This window comes from Drosophila innubila, assembly GCF_004354385.1.
Source record: "Drosophila innubila isolate TH190305 chromosome 2L unlocalized genomic scaffold, UK_Dinn_1.0 4_B_2L, whole genome shotgun sequence".
In the NCBI taxonomy this organism is placed as follows: Eukaryota; Metazoa; Arthropoda; class Insecta; order Diptera; family Drosophilidae; genus Drosophila; species Drosophila innubila.
The window spans coordinates 843331-869497 of NW_022995372.1; the positions used below are offsets into that span (position 1 = coordinate 843331).

Sequence of the window (26167 nt, forward strand, 5' to 3'; positions counted from 1 at the left end):
TTGAATTTAACTACTTTAATAAAAAAAAAACGATGGGGAATTTTTAATTTTGTCACTGTCTTCTTTTGCTTTTTTGGTTATTCAATGACATTGGCGCTTTTTATTCAACAATAACTTAAAGTTAAACATTGACAAGACATTCGAAACTAATATTTAATGTATTTGTATGTGTGTGTGTGTGTTGGTTGGTTTCTTTTCAATAAAAACAAAAGCATTTTGTTGAATCATATTCTCGTTCAATTTTCAGTCCATTAATTCTGTATGCATGTCCGCTTAGTTTTGTTGGTCACTGTAACGCTGCTTGACACTGCGGTATTTCTTGAGGGAATACAGTGCCTCCACCTCCTTGGCGAGATAACGTCCCTGCGCCAAGAGAGCAACGATCTTTTTGGGATCGCGCTCATCTCTATTCCTTATGAACGCATCCTTCACCTGTTGTCGGAACTTTTGCGGCCCATTAAGGCCGGGATAATCACGGCCCAAATATTGTAACTGCAATGGAAATTTACGCAACTTTTAGTTCCAGTCTCCATTCGCTTCCTATACCCCTTTCCATTGGCAATCCAACATTCCAGTTGCAGTGCAACTGCACGTGGTTAGAGAGAGACTTTGCAACAATACTCACGTGCTTGTAGAGAGTGATAACTTTGGAGCGCAGCTCTGACATCACCAGTAATCAAAAAATGTATTTGTTTAACTCCTAAATGCAATCGAATAACTAAATGTTATTGGTATTTGTTGTAATTCACTCGCTGTGCAAATGTCAAATGCCGAACGAAACTGTTGCCACCTAAACCGAGGGTTGCCCATCCAATAAAAATTTCCCATCTGCCTCGATTTAGTACCCAAAAAAATAGATAAATTTCAAAAAAAGGTATTGTACCTTTTTTATATATTTTTTTTTTAATTTTTCCAGCTGAAAAGCATCTAAATTTGTTTTTAGTTCCCTTTTGGGGATTTCCAGAAAAAAAAAAAAACAGTAAAAACATAGCTGAATAAATATTTTAAATCGCCAGACTTCCGGCTATAGCTAGCAATCGAGCCCAGAAAATAGCCAAAACTAGCTATAAAATAGCTAAGATGGCAACAGTGGCCGGAATGGCTGCTGCAAACAAGTTGGCAGCACCCCACAATGTTCGTGTTAGCCGGTCGGAATTTAGCAGGTTTTATTCGGTAAGTGTGCACGCCATTTGGCAATTAATGCAATTTACGAACGATTTATTGTTATAACTAGAAATCGAGGCATTGCAATTAGCTGTGCTAGAATGGCAAGCGAAGTTGATAAGGCGCAAAGCGCTGCGCCTTCCGAAGACACCATTTTTGGCAAGATTCTACGCAAGGAAATACCATGCAAATTTATCTACGAAGACGAGAAAGTAAGTACAAAGTGCACCTTGATTTTTATACCCTGTACTTGGAAAGCATAAGGGATTGTATACACAGTTTGTCAAAAGCGAAATGTATAAAAATGTTATAGATGTCATTGAGTGAATTTACAGCGACTCAAGAAAGTGTTTTAACAAAATTAAAATGAACTTAGTGTATTTACAGTTATTCTAGAAAGTGTTTTGACAAAATAAAAATAAACAAATGTTTTTAATTTTAAAAAATTGGTAAATTCAATAAATTTTTTTAAAATTCTATATAAGAATTATACACAAGAATTATAAAATACGAAATAATATTAAGTCAAATAAAAATGCATTATTTGTTATTATGATATATTTTTAAGTAAAATTATCGGTACCGTTTTTTATGCTCTATCTCTGATTCGATTTACAGTGTGTGGCATTTAATGATGTTTCCCCACAAGCTCCCACCCATTTTCTGGTCATTCCTCGCAAGCCGATTTCGCAGCTTTCACTGGCAGAAGACGGAGACGCCGAACTGTTGGGTCACTTGATGTTGGTGGGTCGCAAAGTGGCCAAGGAAGTTGGTCTGGAGCAGGGTTATCGGGTGGTGATTAACAATGGCCAACACGGCGCTCAGTCCGTTTACCATTTGCACCTGCATTTCCTGGGCGGACGCCAGATGCAGTGGCCACCTGGCTAAAAATTATAACAAAGGAAAACAAAACAAAAATGTTCACAATATTTAAAGAAATAAAACTATATTAAAACAATTTAAAAGATCTGAATTTAATTTTAAAAATAAACGCCTTTGCTATAAATATCGATAAGATTGTAAGCAAGCCACTGCAATAATTTGAAGTATCAATATCAGTATGTCGATATCGATACATCAAACACAGATCTTGATCTCTTTGGAAACAGGAGCCGAATCAACGCTTGGAATAAAAAACGCTAAAATAAAAAAAGTTCGTTATTTTAAAAAATATATAAAATCAGAATAGACAATATACATGCCATTTTAAAAATAAAGATGAAAAACAAATATTTTTTTTTCAATTTTTGCTTTACATTAGTTTTTGCTTACAATTAATTATTAGTCGTTTGAGCCAAGATCTAAAAACATTCGCGATATGTCACTCCATAATATACAACAAATGTCCTTAAAGGACACAACTAAACAACAACTAAATGATATAACAAAAAAGATTTAGAGAAATAAAACAATATTAAAACAACTTATATAAAACAGAATATACAATATAAATAATGTAAATTTAAGAGCGCCTGATTGGAAAATATTGCTTGAAATCGACGACATTATTGAGGAATTTTCTTAGTTTCATCTCGTTGCGGCTCTTCTCGTTAAAGGAATTTAAATCAAGACAATTTAAAAGTATCTCATCGGTTCCGAGTTGTGTGGCGATTTTTCCCGTGCCGCTTAAACGTCTTGAATTTAAGAGATCCAATTTGGTGCCCACCACAAGAATGGGAACATGACGACGCTTTAATATAGGTCGCAATCGCTTATGGCGATAACGACAGATCTGTCGCAATGGCTGATAAAGCCAATCATGCAAATTGTCATGTGTTCGCATATCTAAAAGATCATATACTAAGATAATGCCATCAATATGACGATATAGACGATTTCTATGTTCGCGCGGTAAACGCAAAGAGCTCTTAAGATCGTAGAATTCTACAAAATAGGGTATCATCTTGCAGGTGTTGGGTGGAGGGAACTGATCGGGGGCGGAGCTGTGCGTCGATGTGCTCGGCGATGATGACGATGTCCAGTCGGGCGTTGGGGGAATCCCTATTAACATATTGCTGGGATATTCGTGCAGACGCACCTGAACATTCCACCAGACATCACCGACACTACGCGTTGATGGTGTTGGTGTATCCTCGCTTCTGGCCAACAGATCTGTGAGTCGCGACTTACCCACACCTATACAGAAATTTAAAAATTTTAATTAAATGAAGAAATACTTTAAACTTCATTGCAAAATTCACCTGCATCGCCGAGCAGCAATATTCGCACTGTGGCAACGTGCTTAATTGTTTGTTGTTCCATCGTTGTTTCAGTTGTACTGTCAACAAAAAATATAAATTATGTATTGCTGCAACAAACTATAGGCCAACTTTGTTCATATTTCCAATTGTTAAATTTCATTTGGCGCTCTGCAAACTTATTTGAGCTCATTTGGCATATCATCGATAGTTTCTACCACACGGCTACCCAACTTTCAATATCGATCTATCGCGCTTTTATATTCGATAATTTTTCTTGCTATCGCATGCGTAGGCAATTGTGACGATATTGATCTTTTTTGCCAATTTGGCTATTTAATATCTAGTTTTGGCTTTTTGCACAGTTCGATTGCTAGAAAGCTGCTATTAGTTTCTTTTTAAACTTTGCACGTAAAAATGATTTCCAGACAGAACCAGCTATCTTTTCCACTAAAGTTGGCAGCACTGGCGAATGCGATAGTTTTTTTCTCTGAAGTTGTTAACACAAAATTTAAAATTCGAAATTAGATAGAATAAAGGTGTTGATTTTGATGAACGTTTAAAGTTTGTACTCATTGGGGAAAGAAGTTATAGAATTTGACTCAAAAAAGACATATACAAAATTTTTAAAATTCTACGTTCAACATAAAGAAAAATACATAAAAAGAGACATTTTGAAAATGTTACTAAGCAAACCGAAGGCTGCCACCACGAACAAATAGTGCTACCACTCAGTAAATACATCCGATCTGTTTCGATATTTGTTACCTAATAAAATAAATATATTTTCTCTCAGTAGCAACAGTGTCATTTGTTGCCCATGAAATAAAACGAAACAAAAAGTAGTTTTAATAGTTTCAAACATTTGTTTATTCTTTATAAACGTTCGTCCTTTCGTGTCATTTCATTTCTATATTTCACATCAGTGTATTTTTGTGTTTATAATTAATCTACAGACGATGTTTTTGTTGTTGTTCTGGAGTTTCGCATACATCTGTAATATTTGTTGTTGTTTCATTTTAAATTCTTTGGTTTTTTTTGCATTGAAATGAAATTATAAACTTGTTATTTGTAATACAATTGCATCACATATATATGTATATAATGTAGTATGCAGTTTATTTATTAATTATTTATTTCGTTTTGCATTCATTCAGTTTTGCAATCAAGTTTTTGTTAAGATCATTAAAACATATACATAGATACTCTTTTTATTATGCTTATACGATTTTTTGTTGTTATTAATTTGCATTATTCTTCTTTTATATAGTAAATATAATTGATTTAAAATTCAAAAACAGCTATAAACAGTATATTCCATAAACAACAAAACTCCGAAAAGAGCTTAATGAGATAATGTGGTGAGTTGGGTAAGTGTGGTGAAAATGTGTGTGTGTAACGCGAGTTGAGTCGAGTTTTGATTGGCCGCCATGTGAAATAACGGTAAGCAGTTGAAATATATATATGTATATTAATGCATTATTTATAGACCGTATGGTTGATTTTCATACTATGCGGTGCTTTTGTGATTATGTATAACTCTTCATTTAACTGTAATTCTAAAATGTTCTTGTTGTTCGCTTTTTGAAATTCTTCGCAGATTTCATTTAAATATGTATGTATGTATGCAGGTTAAGTCATGTACAGTATGTCTAAAAACTGTTTTGACCCAAAAAAAAATTGTATTTCATTTTTTAAAGTAGTTTTCAATTTGTTTCAAGCAACTATTCTTAAAAATGAAAAATATAAATAAAAAGCAAATATATTGGAAGTTTTAAATTTGTCAAAACAGTTACTTGACCCACTGTATGTAGGTATGTATATCGCTTATGTATTTGTATTTGCATATGTATGTAACTCATTATTTCAACATCAAACATTGCCCTATATTTTGGTTTACCTATTTTTACTTATATATTTGTATAATCTTTATTTTACTTGCTTGTATTTGTCATTATTACATTCTTTAAATTTTGCTTAACGAATGGTGAAATTCTTATAGGTGGCGTATTTACTCACCAATGCCTTTTTTCGTCCTATTTCGCTCAGTATGACAGTGGTGAAAAGAAATAAGACGAGTGGTGAAGTGAATCTGCCACCTTAAATAATTTCATTACGACCTAACACACACATACAACACCACATTATATGTATGCAGGTGCAATTCTCTCTTTCTCTCTTCTCTGTTCGTTCCTCTATTATTTTATTCATCAACCAATCGTTTGGTGCGCTCTATATAGTATTGTTTATCGTGTTTCGTACGGTGATGCTAAATGCCTTTATGCCTGATTTATCGAATATATATATATATTTATATTAATTACATACATAAATATCTAAAAATAAAAACTCATGGACTTCTACACTTTATTTGTTGTTTTTTTTTCTGTTGTTGTTGTTGGTATTTTTATAAATCTTTTTTCATTTTCTTTTAACTATTATTATTAATATATTTTTTTTTTATATTTCAACTACTGATTTGTGCTTTTTGTGATGGCTTCTGCGCTGCGTTTTTGACTGCTGCGTTTTCAAAATAATACAGATACGTTGTACAATACAGTATACACAGTGTACGACTAACGGTAATCATATGGTACTATATAGTAAACATCCATGTATAATGATAATACATACAGATGCATACAACTTTTTTTTAGGGACCGTATATTAAGACAAATCAATTTTATACGTCTTTCTTCAATGTTAATCATTAGTTTTAGGTAATTCAATAAATTCAACTATAAACATAATATTCGATCAGAAAAATGAATCTCATAAAATATTGTTTATTCCTTGAGTTTTATTTTGTTGTTTAAAATCATTTTTTTTTTTGCTCAGGTTGTAATTTTGACTTTTTTTTTCAAAAATTGGCTCACTAAGTTGTAATCTATATAAATTTATCCAATGGAAAGCCGAAAATATAATTTAATTTTTTTTTTAATTTTTATTAAAAAGAGCATAAATTATTATTTACGGCCCCTGCTCTTTTTGCTTTGGTCAGTTCGTGGGTGGCCCTGTGTATCTATGTATCTATCTGTGGATGTGTGGTGAATATGTACATGTATTAGGGTTGGTTACTTACACTGTCGCCGAAAATAATATGGACAGTGTAGGCTAGTGTTAAAATTAATATACCAAACTTAAATGAAAAACGCAAATGAAATTATTTTGCATTTTATTTGTTGTTGTTAATATTTATATATGTATATGCATATATAGATATACGTGTATATATATATATATATATATATATAATTTAATTTTATTCATTCATCAGTTTAAATAAATAATCAACATCATTTTATATAATTCCATATAATCTGTTTAATACGCAAGTATGTATATATAGTTTGTAGTTGTTGTGGTAAGTTTTGTGTCTTTGTTGTTGTTGTTTATTTAGTTTTAATAATTTACATTAATTATCTGGAAAAGCAAAGTACGTATTTTTTAAATATTCTTTTCTTTTTTTTGAACAACACTCGTAATTTGTTGTAGAATTTGTTGACTGTCTTTAATTTATATTTATATTTGTAATTTAGATGAATTATATTACATAAATATTTTGCTGGTATTTTCAGTTTGCATTTGTTGTGTTGTGTTTTTTTTTTGTTAAATAATTTTTATTTGTGAACATAACTACAAACTGTGTACGGGATTTTAGAGATCCCAAACTACGTTTTTTTTTTTTTAATCATTATTACATGTAATTTATTATAATCATTTATATACCATTTTTAAATATTTTTTTACAGGACAAAAACATCTAATTCAATAGTTAATTTGTTTACTTTGCAATATGGAAATAATCAAATCAATTAATTAATTAATTATGGTCTGCCGTTTTAGTGGAATGTTTTTAATACTTATTATTATTATTCCAAAAGATTGCAGCTTGTTGTTGTTGTTATTCATCGTCTTTTGGAAATACCAATTTAAGTAGGTTTTATAGAAGTATAGTATATATATATATATAAATGTATGTATATTGTTTAGATTAGATTAGATTCAATGTATATATGTATGCTTATATATACTTGAATATAATATAAATAGTAATAACTATTATTGTTCTTTTATATTTCATGTTTTAACATTTTACTTTTTTGCTTTAGTTTAGTATTTATTTATGTATATTTTCATTATGACCTAATATGCTTTTCCATATCATTAATCCATCATATTTATGATTAATACGAAAAAAATATCTAACAGTTTAGGTTAGTAGAAACCTTAAGAGCCTTTTTTAAGCAACTAAACAAAATATGTATTATGTTAAAGTATAGCGAATAGAAGTTTCAGAGAGAGTAGAATACAGCGAACTAAAGATCAATCAATCAAATAATGCCTATAATGGGAATTGTTGAATATACGATAGGTTTTTTTTTTTTTTTAAAGGTTTAAGTTGATGATATATTCCGTTGAAATCACGCTTTAAAGTTAAACTTTTGTTATTTGCTTTTATGTTGTTCTTTCTTTTGTGTTCTTTTGTATTTTTTTGTTTTTATATTTCTCATATATGTCTGATTTACCAAACATTAGTCTATGCAGGGGTTATACATAATTTTTACTCGTTATATAATATACTTATTCTTTTTTTTTTAACTTCTTTCATATGTCTGTCATGTTGATGTTTAATATACTTACACAGTTACAGTAATACATAATACAATCAATAGTTAAATATAATAAATTAATTTACATAACAATTTCTCTTTTGGTATTTTCATTGATTTTCTAATAAACTTTCAACATTTTTCTTTTGTTGTATTTTGACGCTAAATAAAAACAAAAATGTAATTTTTTTTAGTATGATTTGAAATTAACAAAACTTAACATTTTAAAATAATGATTTAGTTGTTCTTTCGGTTTTAATTTTAATTTTTTTTTAGTTTTAATTATTTGAGTATATAGAGTTTTTGAATTATATTTGAAAACTCGTAGATTTTTCATTTATCTCATGACAACAACAATAAAATACTAGAATTTTTCTGCATTATTTTGAAATAAATTTAATTAATCCAATTCAATCGGAAATGTTTTTTTCGATTAATTCATTGCAGGCGTAAAGTTGGATAATAAATTGCTTTTTTAAATGGATGAACCAATGTTAAGTAGAACTTAATTTTCTAATTTCATTATCTGTTCCTTAACTTTTCGATAATCATGTACTATATAGTATTTTAATCTGATTTGAATTTTGTTGTTGATAAACTGCGCGGGCTACGATATTTATATTGATTGTTGTTTGTTGTGGGGTCTGTTGAGGTTCTTGAAGATCCATTATAGATCCAATGGATCAGTAGCTGATGATGCATACGATTACAATGACGGTTCGCTTGAGTTATCTTTGGTTTTCTTCCGTTTTCCATAACCTCTGATACATAGGTGTGCTGCAATAAAAAATCAGTTTTTGCTTTATACTAATTTCCGTGAAAGGAGTTGACTAATAGGGAAAGCTTGAGATTTAAAATTTAAAATTTTCAAAATCTCAAAGGAGGGACCCTTTGCATTAAAATCAAAACCACGATTTGAAGGGAAAATATTTTTTTTTATTTAATAAAATTTATATGCAGAACGAATTTACATTCCGCTTGAAAATCGGTTTAGATTTGACAACGTTGTGAATGTGAGTAGTCGGTTAAACCTTTGAACTAGCCACTTTACAAGTCAAAATTTTTGTCCAACTAAGCATGATTTTGTACAGAAAAATGAAAGGTCTCAGAATCAAGAATCAAGTAGAATTCAGAATGAATTAAGAAGCCAAACCATGATAAAAATGACATTCCGTTTGAAAATCGGTTAAGTTTTGATAAAGCTATGAGTGTTGAAGTTATTCAAACCTTTGATCTAGCCACTTTACAAGTCAAAAATGTTGTCCAATTCAGCATGATTTTTTAGAGATAAATAAAAGGTCTCACAATAAAGTTTAAAGTGTTGTTTTATACTAGCTACGATATAAGGAGTTGATTAAAAGCGAAAACTTGAGATTTAAAATTTAGAATTTTCAAAATTCCAAAGGGGGGAGTCTATGCTTAAAAATCGAACCCGTGGGCAAATATATTTTTTTTTTTACAAAATTCATTAATTTTGAATGCAGAGCGAATTTAGAGGCCAAATGATAAACAAAATGACATTCCGATTGAAAATCGGTTTAGTTTTTATTAAGCTATGAATGTTTGAAGTTGGTCAGACCTTTGATCTAGCACTTTACAACTTAAAATCTTTGTGCAATTTCATGACTTACCTGGATTTATCAGCCGTGTAGCATTTACTTCATGTTCTTCAGTATTTCGTCAGTTTCCTCTGGATCCTTTAAGGTATGCCATTGAGCGATGGGTCGACGGGGCGATGCCAACATGTCGGACCAATGTCGCAGCTCAGTTCCAGTTCCCATGCAGCCTAGTATACAGCGTCCAATGGGCTCAGAGGTGCCAATACGATCGTAATCCACAACGGTAACAACAAGACAGATTTTCTATACAGATTTTTCATTAGAAAAAAAAATACAATTGATTAGTAGATTTTCTAGTATATTATCATTATTTTAACGGTCTTTATTCTTTTTTTTTTTGGGAGGGACTGCTATGCGTTGAGCATAGAACTTTGAGCTGAAGAAGTTTTCTTTTTTTTTATTGGTATTTCAGATATACGTGTTCTGTTTGTGGGTTTTCGGAGGGGGGAAAACTGTTACTGGTTAAAGGCAGACACTACAAATTCTGTATTGGAAAGCATATTACAAAAGACATATAGTTAAACTACAGTTGAGTTTTCATTTGATTTTTTTTTAAAGTATTTTTTTTTTGTTGTGCTCTCTTAGAACATTGTGCAGAAGTTGGAACAGATTTGCTTGTTTCCCGAACTGCTGTCAGCGAAGTAGAAAAATTTTTGGGAAGCAGATGAATACCATCAAAAGTTAATTACAAGCTTTTAAAAGTTGATCTAAAGCATTACAAAAAGCGCCATTAAATATATTTCTAAAGTGATTTCATATGGTATTTAGCTGTGATTAAATTATGAATGGCTTGGAATATGAATTATAACAAGCATATCATGCATTTGACTAGGCTTTAGAAATTATAATTGTATGATACAGAAAATAAAGTTTGATTAGAGTGAAGCATGTGAAGTATTTGGTATTTTTGTATGCGTCATTTAGCTGGTATGTGTTTGTATTTTTTGGTATTTCTTGGTGATATGAGCAATGAGCTTATACGATTGTACACATAAATAATCTTTTCTTAACCTGCGGCTAATGAACAAATTACTTTTCTTTATATATTATAACATATATAGCATTATTTATTGTCAACTTTTGAAGCTGCAGCAAAAAAGAAAAATGTTCATTAAATACGTGTAAACGAAAATGTATAATATTCAATCCCATTTTGTCGTTAAACTTTTTTCTGAATTTCTCTCCTGAATTTTGTATCTTGGTCAGATTACTACTTGGGGCAGATGTCGGACTAGCTCACGTAAACAGAGTTCATAAAAATGTTTATTCCTTTTTTTTTTTATTTTTCGTTGGATGTGTGTATGTTGTTGTTATTCATGTTGATACGCTATACTTCTCTGTGGTGTGTTTATAGCTTGAACTTGTACTGTATTTTGTTGTGTTCTTTTTTTTTTTTGAAGTTTGTAGTTTTGTTTGGTGGTGGTGCGATTTGGTTTATTCGATATTCAAATCAGAAGACAGTGTCAAAATAATGTACCCATTATTGTGGTGCATTATTGACGCCGCTGACGATAGTTTGCGATAGTTTGTATTATGGAAAGAGTAGTAGGTAGTATTTTGTAGTTAAATAGAGTGAGTTGTTTGTTATCGATAACCAATAACCAAGTTATCGATGCCCGTGCACTGCGAGAGCGCGCCGCACTACTGCTGCGCTCTCAAAAATGTTACAATAACAAATAACTACGAGTAGACTGTGACTGTGTATTTAGTGTCTCTCTCTCTCTCTTAATTGATTGATTGATTCACCGATTGCTTGATCAATCTGTAGCTGTAACTACGAAGCGACCTACAAAACCTATTGTCATTTTGTCTGAGTCAAAATTAACATTTTAATATATAGAAAAATACTTTAAAGTAGTGATGTAAAAAAATCGATATAAAATTTTCAACATTAATTAAGTTCTTTCTATTAAAGCTTCTAAGCATCAAAGTTTTAGTAAAGGTTCGGATCGTCAACCCTTTGTGCTATTTAATACCAAAAAGAAAAATTTTATTTTTTATATTTTTTTCTTGACATTATAAATCAGTTAGACTTTTTATTAAAAATAGTTCGAATTGTAATAATAATTCAAATTTCTTTTGCAGTTGTTTATCCGAAGTCTTAAATAGGTAAGTAATATCAGAAAAACATAAAATTTTTAGACCCTTTATGTAAGAAAGCTATTCCATTCGGGTTCGGGCTCGGCGTTAAATAATTCAAAGGGTTCGATATAGGCGATATAACGATATATCGAGTTGTTTTACATCACTACTTGATAACCAAATCATCAGCTGAGGCTAAGCACAAACTTAAATAAAATATTTGTAAATAATGTTTATTTTTTGTTTTTCATAAAACGTTTCTCAATCAAACTACACAAAGTAAAAGCAAATTAGATACGGATTTAATATTGGGCAACGTTCTGCGCTCAGCATTTTGTCTTTTATATTTACAGCCGTAATAAATATATAACATATAATATATATTTATAGTAACCAAAAAAACATAATGCAAAAAGTGTTTTTGTTTATAGATTTAGATAAAATTACAACATTGAACATTGAATACTTTCTGATTTTTATTTTTTTTTTTTATTTTAAGGGCACATATATATTATTTTAATTGTATTTTTTTTAAGGTTTGAGGTTTTTTTTTCGGGCTATACGAAAATAATTTTGTTGGCTATCCATTTAGTATTGTTTGGTTTGTTTTGTAGAGTTTAAGAGTAAGAGTGGTATTGTTGTTATTGGAATACGAAAACGAATACGAGTATTCAAAATATGTAAAATATATATATACATATATATAAATATATATAACTAACAACAATTGCACGAAAGACGCTAATGTGTGGAATTGGGTTCGTTACTTAAACTTTGTTTAGAACATGTATTTGGTATTGGTTTTGGTTTGATAGTACGGAAAGGACAGTTAACAGTTGGGTAGTAAGTAGTAGTAGTAGTTATAGTTTAAGTAGTAGGTAGTAGTAGTAAGTAGTAGAGTAGTTGTAGTAATAGTAGTAGTTGTAGTGGTTTTATAGGATAGTATAATACATTCTCGCATACTTGTATTTGTTCAAATGGTACTTCAAATGAGAACGACTCATTATAGTAAGGGTTGAGGGTGCATTTTTTGATACTTGTCTTCTTCTTTTTCAAACGTTTGCCATTTTGCATGATTGCAATTTTCACATATGGATCTATAAAATAGAAAAAATTGAAAGAAAGAAAAAAGAAAACATTTTCCTTTTATAATAATAAAGTAAAAACTTTGAACTTGATGAGCAGATTTGATTTTTCTTTTAAGATTTTTTTTTATACACACATTTAAAGAAAAAATGTTACATAAAACTTTCGATTAATTTAATACAGAATAATTTGTTTATAAGATTGATTCAACAAGGTACAATTTGAGAAACGAAAACAACGATTATAAAATCTGAACAAACGAAAGCTGAAACTTTTTAAAGCAAATATTATTAAATAAAGTCTTAGATGCTCAAAAGATTAGCATTTAAGTATTCATTGTATTGGAAATGTTATCGACATATGGAAAATCGCAAGAGTCACAAAAAACGTGTAGTTCATCAGGATGTTTCCACTTTCGTTTGCTTGTCGAAAATTTCAAAAACAAATATAGTTAGATATATAGTTAGATATTAATATACGTTTGGAACACAGTAACTCTTTAAACTCAAGGCGGATAACTGATAAACCATAAGTTACGAAAAAATAGTTATAGTTTTAAAAAATAGTCTCATCATCAGAATTACAGATCGAATATCAATATAAAGAGCATGGGAACAAAAATTGTCAATTGCTTTTTTCAAAAACATACTTGAAAATGTTCTTTTGTTTGTAAAAGCCTAGAAGAACTTGATATTCCCGGCATTTTGGGGAACTCTTTTTCGGATATATTCACTGGCAACGTTCGCTTTTTTTCGCTCTCCAACACTGGAGAGCCGATATACGAAATACGTATACTTGATGCGAGTGAGTTGAAGATTAGAATACGATTTAGATTACATGCAAAAGTGTAGCTAGAAGCAAGCGAATTTCAATTTATTTAGCTAGAATTAATTAAAATTTTGCTATTTTTAATGTTGTTTTGGTTTGTTTTGTTTATGTTTTTTTATTTGCCAGGCATAAGTATTAAAAATTGTGCACAATTTCAAGATGTTAACGTTGCCAGACCAAAATATATCCATGGGTTAAATGATATCAGTTTGATTTATTGTTGATTATTTTATTTTTTTAGCGTACGCGATATTACATAAGAGTTTTGTATTGTTTAATATGCAAGTTGAAAATTTGCGCTAAATTAGTTGAAAAGTAGAAAATTTGTTTTAAAGATTGAAAGTTGAAAAAAAATTGGGAATAAAATTGGAATACTTCGCTCGCTGCAAACGTTGCCTTGGCGTTTGCATATCATTATCTTGCTTTTTAATAAGTAAAAAATAATTAAAAATGTTGTCAAATTATTAAACAAATCATACGCAAAGCAGTTACAATAAAAACGTTTAAAGCCTGGCTATAAATATATCAACAATTATAAATATAGACACTGAAGCCTTGCCAAAAATGCAATTGGGACTCAAAAAATTGTATGAAGTCTTTCTTTACATTTTGGCAACGCTTTTGGTAGCACGCTATATTACCAGACAATCCACCGACGTCCATTTTCTTCAAGTTCTTGGCCTCAAGAATGACACATGTTAGTTTTCCGGCGGTCGGCACATAACGCAGTGAGAAGCAAATGTCACCAAGCTTTTCCTGTGGAAATGCGACACAAATTAAAAAGAAAATTCAATAGAATTAGTACTAAAGTTACAGCTCAAAGAGAATTTACAACATTTAACACTTCACATAAAATCTAAAGAGTTACAATTAATCATTTTTATATATCTCGTAACTATTCGAGATGGGTTATTGCCTGAAATTCTATTGATTTTCCAGAATGCTGTGAAATCAGTCAGTTCACTTGGAATGTTTTTAAAAAATTTATTATGTATATCAAAATTTATTTTTAAATATTTGCAGAATTCTCTTGAAACACCAAAATGAAAGGTTTTTCTCAAAAGTTTGAATACGTTTCAAGATTGGAAACATCAATACAGAAATCGTTTATATTAATTAACATCATTATAATATAAATTATAATTAGATAAGTTTTCTATTTCATATACAGCATTTTGTTTAACTTATCCTTTTACAAAGAAACTGTATACTGAATTTTCAGATTCCTTTATATAAGCATCAAAATTACGATATAGATTAATAAACAAGGATACGCAAGTTAAACATTTAATATATATTAAAAGTTCTCACTGAATACTCGCAAAATAAAGATAAACTCAAATGTTACTTAATATCTCATATAAGTTTAATTGTATACAGGGGAAGGGTAAACGGAATGCGCTTTACGATTTTCGGTATTTACGGTAAACGAAGTACGTAAAATAGGGTGCATCGATTTTTCCCACAAAAAATGGTAGCCCATATTCGTAGATTATGCTCAATTCTAAGATGTTTTTTTATCCAGATACCATGGCTGTAAAATCAATTCGTAGTCCCCGCTTTAAGAGTTGAAATATTTTGAGTTTTAGTCCTTGAATGGACGAAATATATGTTTTATGTATTTTTAATAGTCCAGTTCCTAGCAAGAGGTTTGATACCAATATTGTCAGGATCGGAGAAAAACCACTGAAGATATGCTAATAATAATATGCTCAAAATTTGAAATAAAATACATTTTTCAGCTCAAAAAGCTGGGAATTGATTTTAAAATAGAGCTAGGGTTTCCTGGTGAAAGCATCGAGGAATTGACCTTAGATTACGAATTTGGGTTACGATTTTTAATTTCGTATGGGCCCATACAAATTGATGCACCCTAACATTTATTTTATTTTAGTTATTATTAATAGGTTTAATTATTGACACAAAACGAAATAAGTACATGGAATCACATTTACTGCACGTCTTAGAGCTTCGATTTTGTTAAGTGTGTGCTTATATATATATATATATATATATTTTAGTAGATAGATATATATATATATTTGGTGTATTTAAGTGTAAGTAAAACTCATAAAAAAAGTTGTTTAAGAACCAAAGCTAAACAAACAAAACAAAACTTATTGACATTTTGTTTACGTGTTGTTATTGTTTGTTTTGTTTTGTTTTGATTTGTTGTTATTTACTTGTTTGTTTATTTGTTTTATTGTTGTTACAGACACAAACTTACAGTTCATAGAATAGATTAATAGTTATTATGATAACACCCAGCTCAAAACCGATATTATTTTAAAAAATAAACAAAATGAAAGTTTATGAGAGGGATAGAGAGAAAGTCTTTTGAGATTGGACGATTGTTAAGTAAGTTATAAGATATATATACAGTTTGGAATAAGTTCCTTGGACAACTATACGGGCATGGAGGCCTCAAAATTAAGTAAATTAAAAAAGTTGAGAATTAGAGAATATTAGAGAGAGTGAGATAGAGATATAACGAGCGAGTATTATATTTATATTTATGTATATGTACATGAGTAAGAATAGTTAATATATGTATATATTACAATTTCAAAAAAGTTGCACTATCTAATGCATTATCTAGATATATATGTATATTATTAATGTATTAATAATATAAACCCTTGGTTGGCTGGAACCACTTGCATTTGTTTTGGTGTATAAAATATAGGGGGGTTATTTTCGCTTTTCACTTTTCGTTTATCGATGCTGTTATCGATAACTGTGTTGTACGCTAATCGATTGCCAATTGCTTAATACACTTAATCAAAGCCAGCAATTTGTACAAACTAACCTGGGATTTGTCAATAGAATTATTTGAATGTAAACTAAGTATTATAACCATATAAAATGTGTGAATATTATTATTAAAATAAACAATCTTATAGAGAGAAAGAGAGAGAGAGCGAGCGAGCGAGCGAGCTTAACAGAGTGAGAGAGGAAGGTAGCAAGAGAGATAGAGTTAGAAAGAGAGAGAGTTTTTTTGAGTAGTCACTTACCGCTACTTTTTTTGGATTTTGAGTTTTAAATTTTGAGTTATTGAGTTTGAATTGAAAGTTTTTTTTGGCATTCTTTTTTCATGGGCTTTCAAAAATGTCTCAAAATGTCGAAATGTTGGGTGAATGTTTATAAAATCAAAAACAATTAACTCAATAAATTAATTAAAAATTTAAACTATAGAAATCATTGAAATAAATTGTTGATCATTTGTTTTCATTTGTTTTTGACTGTTATCGAAGCTCTGCTTAAACATTACAGCACACAAACAAGTTGCAAATCATAAAATATTTGTATGTATATATATATATATATAATTGCAGTATACAAATATCGGTCGAGACAGCGACACGGTTAAGGAACATAAAAAATATATATATATACTCGTATAATTTACTTATATCTTTTTTAATCGAAACACGTAAGAAGCGTTTTTACAGTTTTTCATTATAAAACATAAAATGTATCTTTAATTTGTAGCTCATTGTTTTAAGTATTATTTTTGATTTTAAGAAACGAAACACAAACACAACGAAAAGAACTTGAACACATTTATGAGGACAACAACCAAAGCAAATTACGATTTAAATTATGAATTGTCTCCCAAGGAGAGTATCGATACTTACATGTTTCCAGGCAAATTCAATTTATCGTTCCAGATGTCGTTTATCGATATGAGTCAAAATTTTTGGTTCGAGTAGAGTAGTTTTTGATTTATTTTTTTTGAGTATCAATTTGGTGAGTTTTGAGATTTTTTTGTAATTTGTTTTCGATTTGAATTTTATTAGCGATACGTTCAAAAATAATTAAAGAGAAAAATGAAGAGTATATTAAAGACTTTTCAATTGCAGTTCCATTAGAATTTCAATAAGTTTGGCAAATTTCGAAAAAAGAAAATGTTTTGCATCAACGAATTTGTTTAAGTGTACAATTTGTTCGCATCTGTGTGAGTGTGTGCGTGTGTGTCTGTTTCGGTGTCGTTGTGTGTGTGTAGTTACTATTACTTGGTCTTTTATAGAGTATATATAGTCGAAAGAGTATAGTTCTTTTTAAGCAAAAAAACATGCAGCTTGGTATGGGTATGTCAATATAGTATAGGAATATGTTTTTGAGTTGTTTCGCTTGCTAAACTAATTGTTAATTGTTGTTTATTTAAAAGTTTATAATACATAGTGTATCTCTTAATACCTTTGCAGTTGATTGCGTATCCCTTTTGTCATTTAAAGTTAAAACACGAGTGCTTACAATTTTTGAAATCCATTTGTTTAAAATGCGCGTATTTCATATTTGTTGAAATTTGTACATATTTTTTTTTAATGTAATCTTATAATATTGAACACATTTTCAAAGGTAAACATAAGATTTTTTTTAAAAATTTCAAATTTCATAATTACGTTAAATTCACCGATGAAAATTTTTTATTTGCAATTCAAAATAATAGTCTTAATTTATATACTTTTTTAATATCAAATGCATTTAAAATTTTTTAAAAATATTTAAAATATGATTATAATCAATATAAAATATTTAATAGGAATTCTCTTAATTAGAAAAGAGAAACTGATACGAAATTAATATTTGGAATTCTTTTTTAATCTTATCTATTTTAAGGCATTCTCTGCAATGGTATTATATCTTTGGTTTTCCAAAAAAAAATTAAATTATTTGTTATATAAAATGGAATTTTTGTCATTCTCAGGCCAAATTTCTTGTTTTATTGGTGTTGTGTGATTGTTGTTGTTTTTATTGTAAGTGAGTGCATGTATGTTTGTGTATTAATTTAAAGTTTTTGCTTTGCATTCATTTAATTATTTGAACCAATTTATTAAATTATATTTTTTATATGCGAGTGCACAAGTTGATTTCTACTTTAAGTATAAACTTCGTTTAAAAGGACTTTTAAAGTTTATTTTTGTTGGGGGAAATATAGTGTGTAAATGTGTGTATATGTGTTCAGCAGACTGTGGAAGTGTGTGCGTTATTAAATGGGAAATTTGTGTCTAAGTTTGAAAAAATTTCCTTGAGGGTCGAGGGCCATGCTGATCGATTAATTCATTGATCGATTGATTTTAATTTCTAATTATTTCTTATGCCACAAATTCTCTCAACAAAATAATATTGCAGTGTAATTATTTGCGTTGTGAAAATGCTAAAGTTGAGTTTATAAATTCTTAAAATTAATAGCAATAATTCAACTACAATATTAATGATGCGAGAAAAGATGCACACATATCATTAAAAAATTGAGAAATAACGCGAAAAATTCTTTAAAGTGTAGTGGTTTATGTTAAATTAATTTAATAGGGATTATCTTGGCATATATGTAGTTACAAATTTATAGGTTGGATTAGCTGTTTACAGTGTCCGTGTATATAAATATATTAAAATGTTGGGTGTGTTTACAAAAGAGCGACAGATCAAAGAGACAAAGTACATAGTATATACGAGTAGGAAACAGAAGAAAGACTATAACAAATCAAGTATGCAAAAGTGTCTTATGTATTGGTTTTTTTTTTCCATTTTTTTTTTAACTTTTAAGTATTTTTTCATTGTATTTACCTTCTACAAAAGTTCAAGAAAACAATAGGTTTTTTTTTGGTATATATATTTATGTATGTATTGAAAAAAATTTTTGTTTTTGGAGGGGAATTGGAGAAAGAGAAATTGAAGAATTGATATATTTCAGTTTGTATTTTGCTGTATTCTGTGTTAGTTAAAGTTGAAAGAAAAACTTAAAAAATGTCTTATGTGCAAAAAAAATTAAATTTAGTTTTTTTTTTATTTTAAAGCAATTCTTCATATACTTAGAATGTAGCAAAAGTCGATAAAAAATTGCCAAAAACTTGTATTGTAGTATGAAAAATGTATAATATAGTTTTAATACTTGTAAAATGGTTTTTATTATATATTTTTGCATTTTGAACTGGGTGTGTTTTAAAGTTGAATAAAAGTGTTGAACTTTTAATGAGATTGTTATTTTTATTTGTTATCTTTTGTTGTTCTTCTTGTTTCTGTTGTACTTTGGGACAGAGAGTGAGATTTTTTGGGGTTGGGTATATACTTTTACATTAAGTAGAGAAATAGAGAAAGACAGAGATAGATAGAGAGAGTGAGATAGAAAGAGAGCGATACGCAAAAGCAAACATCAAAGTTGGTCTTTTGGTTTCCTTTTTTATTTTTATTTTTATTTTTTTTATGAAAATGCGAATTACATACATACAAAACACACAATTTCTGTTTATTTGGTATTATAATAGGTATACTTTGGTATAAGTTACACAAGTCAACACGCTTTGAGTTTTTCTGTATCTGTTAGTTTGTGGGTACAACTCAAAGAAATCTAAACATATTCAAATTAAAATTATTATTTCATCGTTGTTGTGGTTGATGTTATTGTTGTTTCTTGTTGGTCGGATAAAAAAAAGAAAAGAATATTGAAAATCAAATAAACTTGACACTTAGAGGCAAATTTAGGTTTGTTAAGTACACATTACATATAGAGTGGAAACACCATCGAGTGGAAAATTGCCCCCATTTAAAAAAAAAAACCAACAAATTTAATAAAAATAAATAAATCGTAACAAACAAATATCGTTTTGTATATATATTGTGGAGTTGTCATGGTCCCATCTCTACATACCTGTCCACCTTCACCCTCAACGCTGATCAGATCTCGCCATTCCTCGATCGTTTGCGCCAAATCGATAGTACATAACGGCACCTTAACCTCACCAATTTGATCGTGTTTCGAGAATCGATCAAAGTCAAAGATGGCAAATACAAGCGTCTTATTCATGGCATCGGCATATGGTAAACTCTGTACCCAAACAAAAAACACAGTATACAGATTATTTTTATTAATTAAAAATTACAATTTTACAAGTTACAATATATATGATTTTTTCATGTTATATTAAAATAGAAAATGCATAACAATTTAATACAAAGCTCTTCAGTTAAAAATGATACGATTTAAAAAATTGAAATATAACATATTTTGCCCCCACTGTAAATTTGTCCGTACTTCTTCCATGACGCTTTCTTGAAAACTTCAAACTGTCTTAACTTTGTCAAATCATAGCCGTGGTATATTAATTTTATCATTATTTAACCTCTATTTCGATTCTGCATCAAAATTGAAAAATATAATTTTTCTGCCTTCACTATCAATTTTCCTCATGGGTATGGTCATAGTCCATTTTATCCATACTTAGACACTATTTAAGAACTTCAAACCTTCATAGCTTTGTCAAATCTTGACCGATTTACTTTCGGAAAGTCAATTTTATATCGTTTTGACGTCTATTTTGATTCTGCATCAAAATTGGAAAATATAAAATTTGAAAATTGGAAAATATAATATTTTTGCATTCACTATCAATTTTCTCCATGGGTATGGTCATTGTCCATTTTCTCCATACTTTCCCTTAGACACTATTTCAGGGCTTCAAACCTTCATAACTTTGTCAAATCTTGACCGATTTCCTTCCGGAATGTCAATTTTATGTTGTTTTGAAGTCTTTTTTTTTCTCATCAAAATTGGAAAATATAATATTATTGCCTTCACTATCAAGTTTTTACCATGAGTATGGTCAATGTCCATTTTCTCAATACTTTCCCTTAAACACTATTTCAGAACTTCAAACTTTCATAACTTTGTCAAATTTTGACCGATTTTCTTCCGGAATATCAATTTTATATTGTTTTAAAGTCTATTTTGATTCTGCATCAAAATTGGAAAATATAATATTTTTGCCTTCACTATCAAATTTTTACCATGAGTATGGTCAATGTCCATTTTCTCAATACTTTCTCTTAAACACTATTTCAGAACTTCAAACCTTCAAAACTTTGTCAAATCTTGACCGATTTCCTTCCGGAATATCAATTGTATATTGTTTTGGCCTCTTTTTTGATTCTGCATCAAAATTGGAAAATATAATATTTTTGCATTCACTACCAATTTTCTCCATGGGTATGGTCATTGTCCATTTTCTCCATACTTTCCCTTAGACACTATTTCAGGGCTTCAAACCTTTATAACTTTGTCAAATCTTGACCGATTTCCTTCCGGAATGTCAATTTTATGTTGTTTTGAAGTCTTTTTTGATTCTGCATCAAAATTGGAAAATATAATATTTTTGCCTTCACTATCAAATTTTTACCATGAGTATGGTCAATGTCCATTTTCTCAATACTTTCTCTTAAACACTATTTCAGAACTTCAAACCCTTATAACTTTGTCAAATTTTGACCGATTTTCTTCCGGAATATCAATTTTATATTTTTTAACGTCTATTTTGATTCTGCATCAAAATTGGAAAATATAATATTTTTGCATTCACTATCAATTTTCTCCATGGGTATGGTCATTGTCCATTTTCTCCATACTTTCCCTTAGACACTATTTCAGGGCTTCAAACCTTCATAACTTTGTGAAATCTTGACCGATTTCCTTCCGGAATGTCAATTTTATGTTGTTTTGAAGTCTTTTTTGATTCTGCATCAAATTTGGAAAATATAATATTTTTGCTTTCACTATCAAATTTTCTCCATGGGTATGGTCATTGTCCATTTTCTCCATACTTTCCCTTAGACACTATTTCAGGGCTTCAAACCTTTATAACTTTGTCAAATCTTGACCGATTTCCTTCCGGAATGTCAATTTTATGTTGTTTTGAAGTCTTTTTTGATTCTGCATCAAAATTGGAAAATATAATATTTTTGCCTTCACTATCAAATTTTTACCATGAGTATGGTCAATGTCCATTTTCTCAATACTTTCTCTTAAACACTATTTCAGAACTTCAAACCCTTATAACTTTGTCAAATTTTGACCGATTTTCTTCCGGAATATCAATTTTATATTTTTTTAACGTCTATTTTGATTCTGCATCAAAATTGGAAAATATAATATTTTTGCATTCACTATCAATTTTCTCCATGGGTATGGTCATTGTCCATTTTCTCCATACTTTCCCTTAGACACTATTTCAGGGCTTCAAACCTTCATAACTTTGTGAAATCTTGACCGATTTCCTTCCGGAATGTCAATTTTATGTTGTTTTGAAGTCTTTTTTGATTCTGCATCAAATTTGGAAAATATAATATTTTTGCTTTCACTATCAAATTTTTACCATGAGTCATTGTCCATTTTCTCCATACTTTCCCTTAGACACTATTTCAGGGCTTCAAACCTTCATAACTTTGTCAAATCTTGACCGATTTCCTTCCGGAATGTCAATTTTATGTTGTTTTGAAGTCTTTTTTGATTCATCAAAATTGGAAAATATAATATTTTGCCTTCACTATCAAATTTTACCATGAGTATGGTCAATGTCCATTTTCTCAATACTTTCTCTTAAACACTATTTCAGAACTTCAAACCCTTATAACTTTGTCAAATTTTGACCGATTTTCTTCGGAATATCAATTTTATATTTTTTTAACGTCTATTTTGATTCTGCATCAAAATTGGAAAATAAATATTTTGCATTCACTATCAATTTTCCCCATGGTATGGTCATTGTCCATTTTCTCATACTTTCCCTTAGACACTATTTCAGGGCTTCAAACCTTCATAACTTTGTCAAATCTTGACCGATTTCCTTCCGGAATGTCAATTTTATGTTGTTTAAGTCTTTTTTTGATTCTGCATCAAATTTGGAAAATATAATATTTTTGCTTTCACTATCAAATTTTTACCATGAGTATGGTCAATGTCCATTTTCTCAATACTTTCCCTTAAACACTATTTCAGAACTTCAAACCTTCATAACTTTGTCAAATTTTGACCGATTTTCTTCCGGAATATCAATTTTATATTGTTTTAAAGTCTATTTTGATTCTGCATCAAAATTGGAAAATATAATATTTTTGCCTTCACTATCAAATTTTTACCATGAGTATGGTCAATGTCCATTTTCTCAATACTTTCTCTTAAACACTATTTCAGAACTTCAAACCTTCAAAACTTTGTCAAATCTTGACCGATTTCCTTCCGGAATATCAATTGTATATTGTTTTGGCCTCTTTTTTGATTCTGCATCAAAATTGGAAAATTGATTTTTTTTTCTCATTACTGTCCATTTTTTCCATACCTAGCGCCTTGTCACATTATCTTTTACTTCAAAACATAACTTTGTCAAAACTTAACCGATTTGCATGCGGTATATCAATTAAATTATTATTTTCCATCTTATTTTCTTCTACATCAAAATTAAAATAATTAAATCAAAGTGAAAATATATTAAAAATTAAACTCAATCTTTAATTCTAGAAATCTTTCAAATATAATTTAGCGTTTTAATTACCTTGAACGTGAATGTTTCATTGAAGACCGGACTGAGGGTTTTGCGATGCACCTTTGTTTCGAATTTCTTTTTCTTATCGGGCAACAGATAAACCTTCACATAGGGATCCGAAGTACCGCCCATATCCAGGGCTGGTAGCTCCTCGGCCTGTATAACAGTTACGGCCAAGCTATTCGAATTGAAGTCGTACTCAAGCTGCAATATACACATTATAGAAAAATATCCGGAAATTGCGGTATTCGTTCCAATAAAAAAGATAAAAAGAGCACAAAATAAATCTTGTTAGTCGAAAGTCTTTGCATAACTTCAAGAGCTAAAAATTAAATATGAACTTTGTGTGTCGCATTATAATTTAGTGAGTGGTATCAACGGATTTTGTAAAAGAGTTTCAAATAGCATATATATGCAATGCATACTTTTCAATAGCTTTTACCCAAAATTTATTTTATCTTTAAAATGAAAACATGCGAGCTTTTTGTTTGAAAGCACATTAAAGTTTTCTGTCAGATTAAAGTGAGTTCGTGGTTCACTGAGAGGGAGACTGAAACTTAACATATCCTCTAAAAGTGTCTTACTTTCTCTATAATTCCCGCTCGTAAGTGATTTCACTTCATGACAGCTTTTTTAAAAGCACATTAAAGCTTCATTAAAGTTCTTTGTTTAAATCAAGGCTGCAAACCGGGTCTGAATCGAACCTCGTAGAACCGGTTCGGTTCGGGTTTTTAAGCAGCCTGAACCGGATCATGAACCGAACCGTTGAAATTATTTACTTTGCGAACCCGACCTAAACCGAACCGCTTTCTCAAATATAAGGTTCGGTTTGTACAAAAATTAATTTGATGGTTCTCTAATATTACGGATTTTATTTGAGACTTTGAATTGAAAAAAGTTATATTTAAATCTTGAAATAAATTAAAATTATCATTAAAATTTGATTTCTTTTAAAAAAAAATTTAATTAGTTTAAAATGTAGAGAAAAATGTATAGCAATAAAAATATTTTTTTGTATGAAATTGAACCAAGGCTCGAGCCGACACCTTGGGTTCAGGGGGTATATAAACCAATTCGCGAACCGAACCGATTTCTTGCTCTATTGTTCAAACCGCCGAACCGAACTTTTAAAATTTTTTTGGAGGTTTGCAGCCTTGTTAAATTTATTTTATAGAAAATGTTCGGTTTATAGAAAATGACCTTTAAATAGTGAAAAGATTGTCTTTAAATTTAGTTTAAAAGCATATTAAAGCTCCCAGGAATTTTTTAAGTTAAAGTCCCCACTAAATTCTATCACTTATAAGGAAAATTTTAGCCTAAGTCAAAGATCTTTTAAGCTTGTGCTTAGCTAGATTTATTAAGCTCTATGTCCTGACTCACTTACTGAGGCTTGGGAGGCTAATATTTCCACACAACGTAGTTGGGACAATTTTATCGTGCAGTTTGAACTAAAAGCTTATGAAAAGAATTTATAACATAATATGTATTGTATCAAAAATTTGTTATGAAACTATTGAATTTATTTTTAAAAATTAGTTGCTATAAATATGCTATGAAAAATGCTTTAAACATTGTGAGCAAGTGATAAAGGTAAAGTTGTTAAAAATATATTTGCAAGTTTTTTGGGCATGTATTACTGTCACTCTCGATTGTACTCGACTTGACTTGACTTGACTGGTGTTTCCTTTGTGTACAAACGACATTAACGACAGTGCATTGATCATTTAAAAGTATCTAGTATTATTTGGAAATAGTAAAGTTATTGTGTTGGCAGGACATTTGCAAAGTTGAGTTTCGGCTACGGTTTTTAAAATGGGAGTATTATTGGAATATTGAAAAGCTCACCTTAAAGTTAAGTCGCCCCAGTTTTTGCTCGCTCTGTTTGTCCTCTTCGTCGCCTTCTTCGGCATTTTCGGTGAGTTCCTCCATATCAGGCTGAACCTATGGCATACCAGAACCCAATAACTACTAAGATTTGATGGCATTTCAGATACTTACTTTCTCTTTGTATGCCGATCCCAATAATTGTACCGATTTCATATCAACACCCTTCTTACCCTTACCATCTTTGGTTCTTCGCTTCTTAAGGAATCTTCGCACACAAAAGAATATGATACCAAAGACGACCAGGAATACGACTATTATAATGGTGACAACAACCCAAGGTGGTAAGCCCGTGCGATCCGAAAGACCCTCAGTTATCTTTTCGCCCACATTCTCAATCTTTTTCATCACCGTCACTTGGGTGGTAGATGCTTCTA

General features: G+C 29.9%; 4 protein-coding genes and 1 long non-coding RNA gene across 8 annotated transcripts; 1 reads left to right on the top strand and 4 right to left on the bottom strand.

Annotated features, from left to right (window-relative positions):
- Nucleotides 1–40: 40 nt before the first annotated feature.
- LOC117782365 (electron transfer flavoprotein regulatory factor 1) lies at nucleotides 41–786 on the bottom strand. Its single transcript, XM_034619465.1, has 2 exons — nucleotides 626–786; nucleotides 41–492 (listed from the first exon to the last, which is right to left on the bottom strand). Exons 1-2 carry the CDS (start codon nucleotides 665–667, stop codon nucleotides 274–276), a joined length of 261 nt encoding a protein of 86 aa, XP_034475356.1. The 5' UTR covers nucleotides 668–786; the 3' UTR covers nucleotides 41–273.
- A 304-nt stretch (nucleotides 787–1090) lies between these two features.
- LOC117780109 (histidine triad nucleotide-binding protein 1) lies at nucleotides 1091–2065 on the top strand. Its single transcript, XM_034616516.1, has 3 exons — nucleotides 1091–1173; nucleotides 1235–1376; nucleotides 1783–2065. Exons 1-3 carry the CDS (start codon nucleotides 1133–1135, stop codon nucleotides 2050–2052), a joined length of 453 nt encoding a protein of 150 aa, XP_034472407.1. The 5' UTR covers nucleotides 1091–1132; the 3' UTR covers nucleotides 2053–2065.
- Nucleotides 2066–2419: 354 nt separating this feature from the next.
- On the bottom strand, nucleotides 2420–3430 carry LOC117781174 (rab-like protein 3). Its single transcript, XM_034617918.1, has 2 exons — nucleotides 3366–3430; nucleotides 2420–3300 (listed from the first exon to the last, which is right to left on the bottom strand). The coding sequence occupies exons 1-2, from the start codon at nucleotides 3424–3426 to the stop codon at nucleotides 2627–2629; spliced, it is 735 nt and encodes a 244-aa protein (XP_034473809.1). The 5' UTR covers nucleotides 3427–3430; the 3' UTR covers nucleotides 2420–2626.
- Nucleotides 3431–8402: 4972 nt separating this feature from the next.
- LOC117780591 (synaptotagmin 1) lies at nucleotides 8403–26159 on the bottom strand. Of its 4 annotated transcripts, none has more exons than XM_034617180.1 (8): nucleotides 25905–26159; nucleotides 25752–25841; nucleotides 23916–24110; nucleotides 20243–20419; nucleotides 14232–14340; nucleotides 12640–12773; nucleotides 9607–9837; nucleotides 8403–8752 (listed from the first exon to the last, which is right to left on the bottom strand). In XM_034617180.1, the coding sequence occupies exons 1-7, from the start codon at nucleotides 26136–26138 to the stop codon at nucleotides 9631–9633; spliced, it is 1146 nt and encodes a 381-aa protein (XP_034473071.1). In that variant the 5' UTR covers nucleotides 26139–26159; the 3' UTR covers nucleotides 8403–8752; nucleotides 9607–9630. The 4 variants fall into 4 exon arrangements, with proteins under 4 accessions (XP_034473071.1, XP_034473069.1, XP_034473070.1 ...); XM_034617178.1 differs by having other exon boundaries at nucleotides 14232–14346; XM_034617179.1 differs by having other exon boundaries at nucleotides 25752–25847.
- On the bottom strand, nucleotides 22157–22535 carry LOC117780592. The gene is made up of 2 exons (XR_004617094.1): nucleotides 22384–22535; nucleotides 22157–22201 (listed from the first exon to the last, which is right to left on the bottom strand). It is a non-coding gene; the product is annotated as an uncharacterized LOC117780592 (long non-coding RNA).
- Nucleotides 26160–26167: the final 8 nt, after the last annotated feature.

Excerpts from the sequence above, each read along its gene's own strand:
- LOC117781174 (XM_034617918.1), bottom strand. The coding sequence starts at position 3,426 with ATGGAACAACAAACAATTAAGCACGTTGCCACAGTGCGAATATTGCTG. Across the intron at positions 3,301-3,365 it reads ATTGCTGCTCGGCGATGCAG|GTGTGGGTAAGTCGCGACTC; the intron begins GTGAATTTTGCA and ends ATTTCTGTATAG.
- LOC117782365 (XM_034619465.1), bottom strand. The coding sequence starts at position 667 with ATGTCAGAGCTGCGCTCCAAAGTTATCACTCTCTACAAGCAC. Across the intron at positions 493-625 it reads TTATCACTCTCTACAAGCAC|TTACAATATTTGGGCCGTGA; the intron begins GTGAGTATTGTT and ends TTTCCATTGCAG.
- LOC117780591 (XM_034617177.1), bottom strand. The coding sequence starts at position 26,138 with ATGAAAAAGATTGAGAATGTGGGCGAAAAGATAACTGAGGGTCTTTCG. Across the intron at positions 24,111-25,751 it reads TGGGGCGACTTAACTTTAAG|CTTGAGTACGACTTCAATTC; the intron begins GTGAGCTTTTCA and ends TGTATATTGCAG. Across the intron at positions 9,838-12,639 it reads TACCATTTGAACAAATACAA|AAAATCTGTCTTGTTGTTAC; the intron begins GTATGCGAGAAT and ends AAATCTGTATAG.
- LOC117780109 (XM_034616516.1), top strand. The coding sequence starts at position 1,133 with ATGTTCGTGTTAGCCGGTCGGAATTTAGCAGGTTTTATTCG. Across the intron at positions 1,174-1,234 it reads AATTTAGCAGGTTTTATTCG|AAATCGAGGCATTGCAATTA; the intron begins GTAAGTGTGCAC and ends TGTTATAACTAG. Across the intron at positions 1,377-1,782 it reads TTATCTACGAAGACGAGAAA|TGTGTGGCATTTAATGATGT; the intron begins GTAAGTACAAAG and ends TTCGATTTACAG.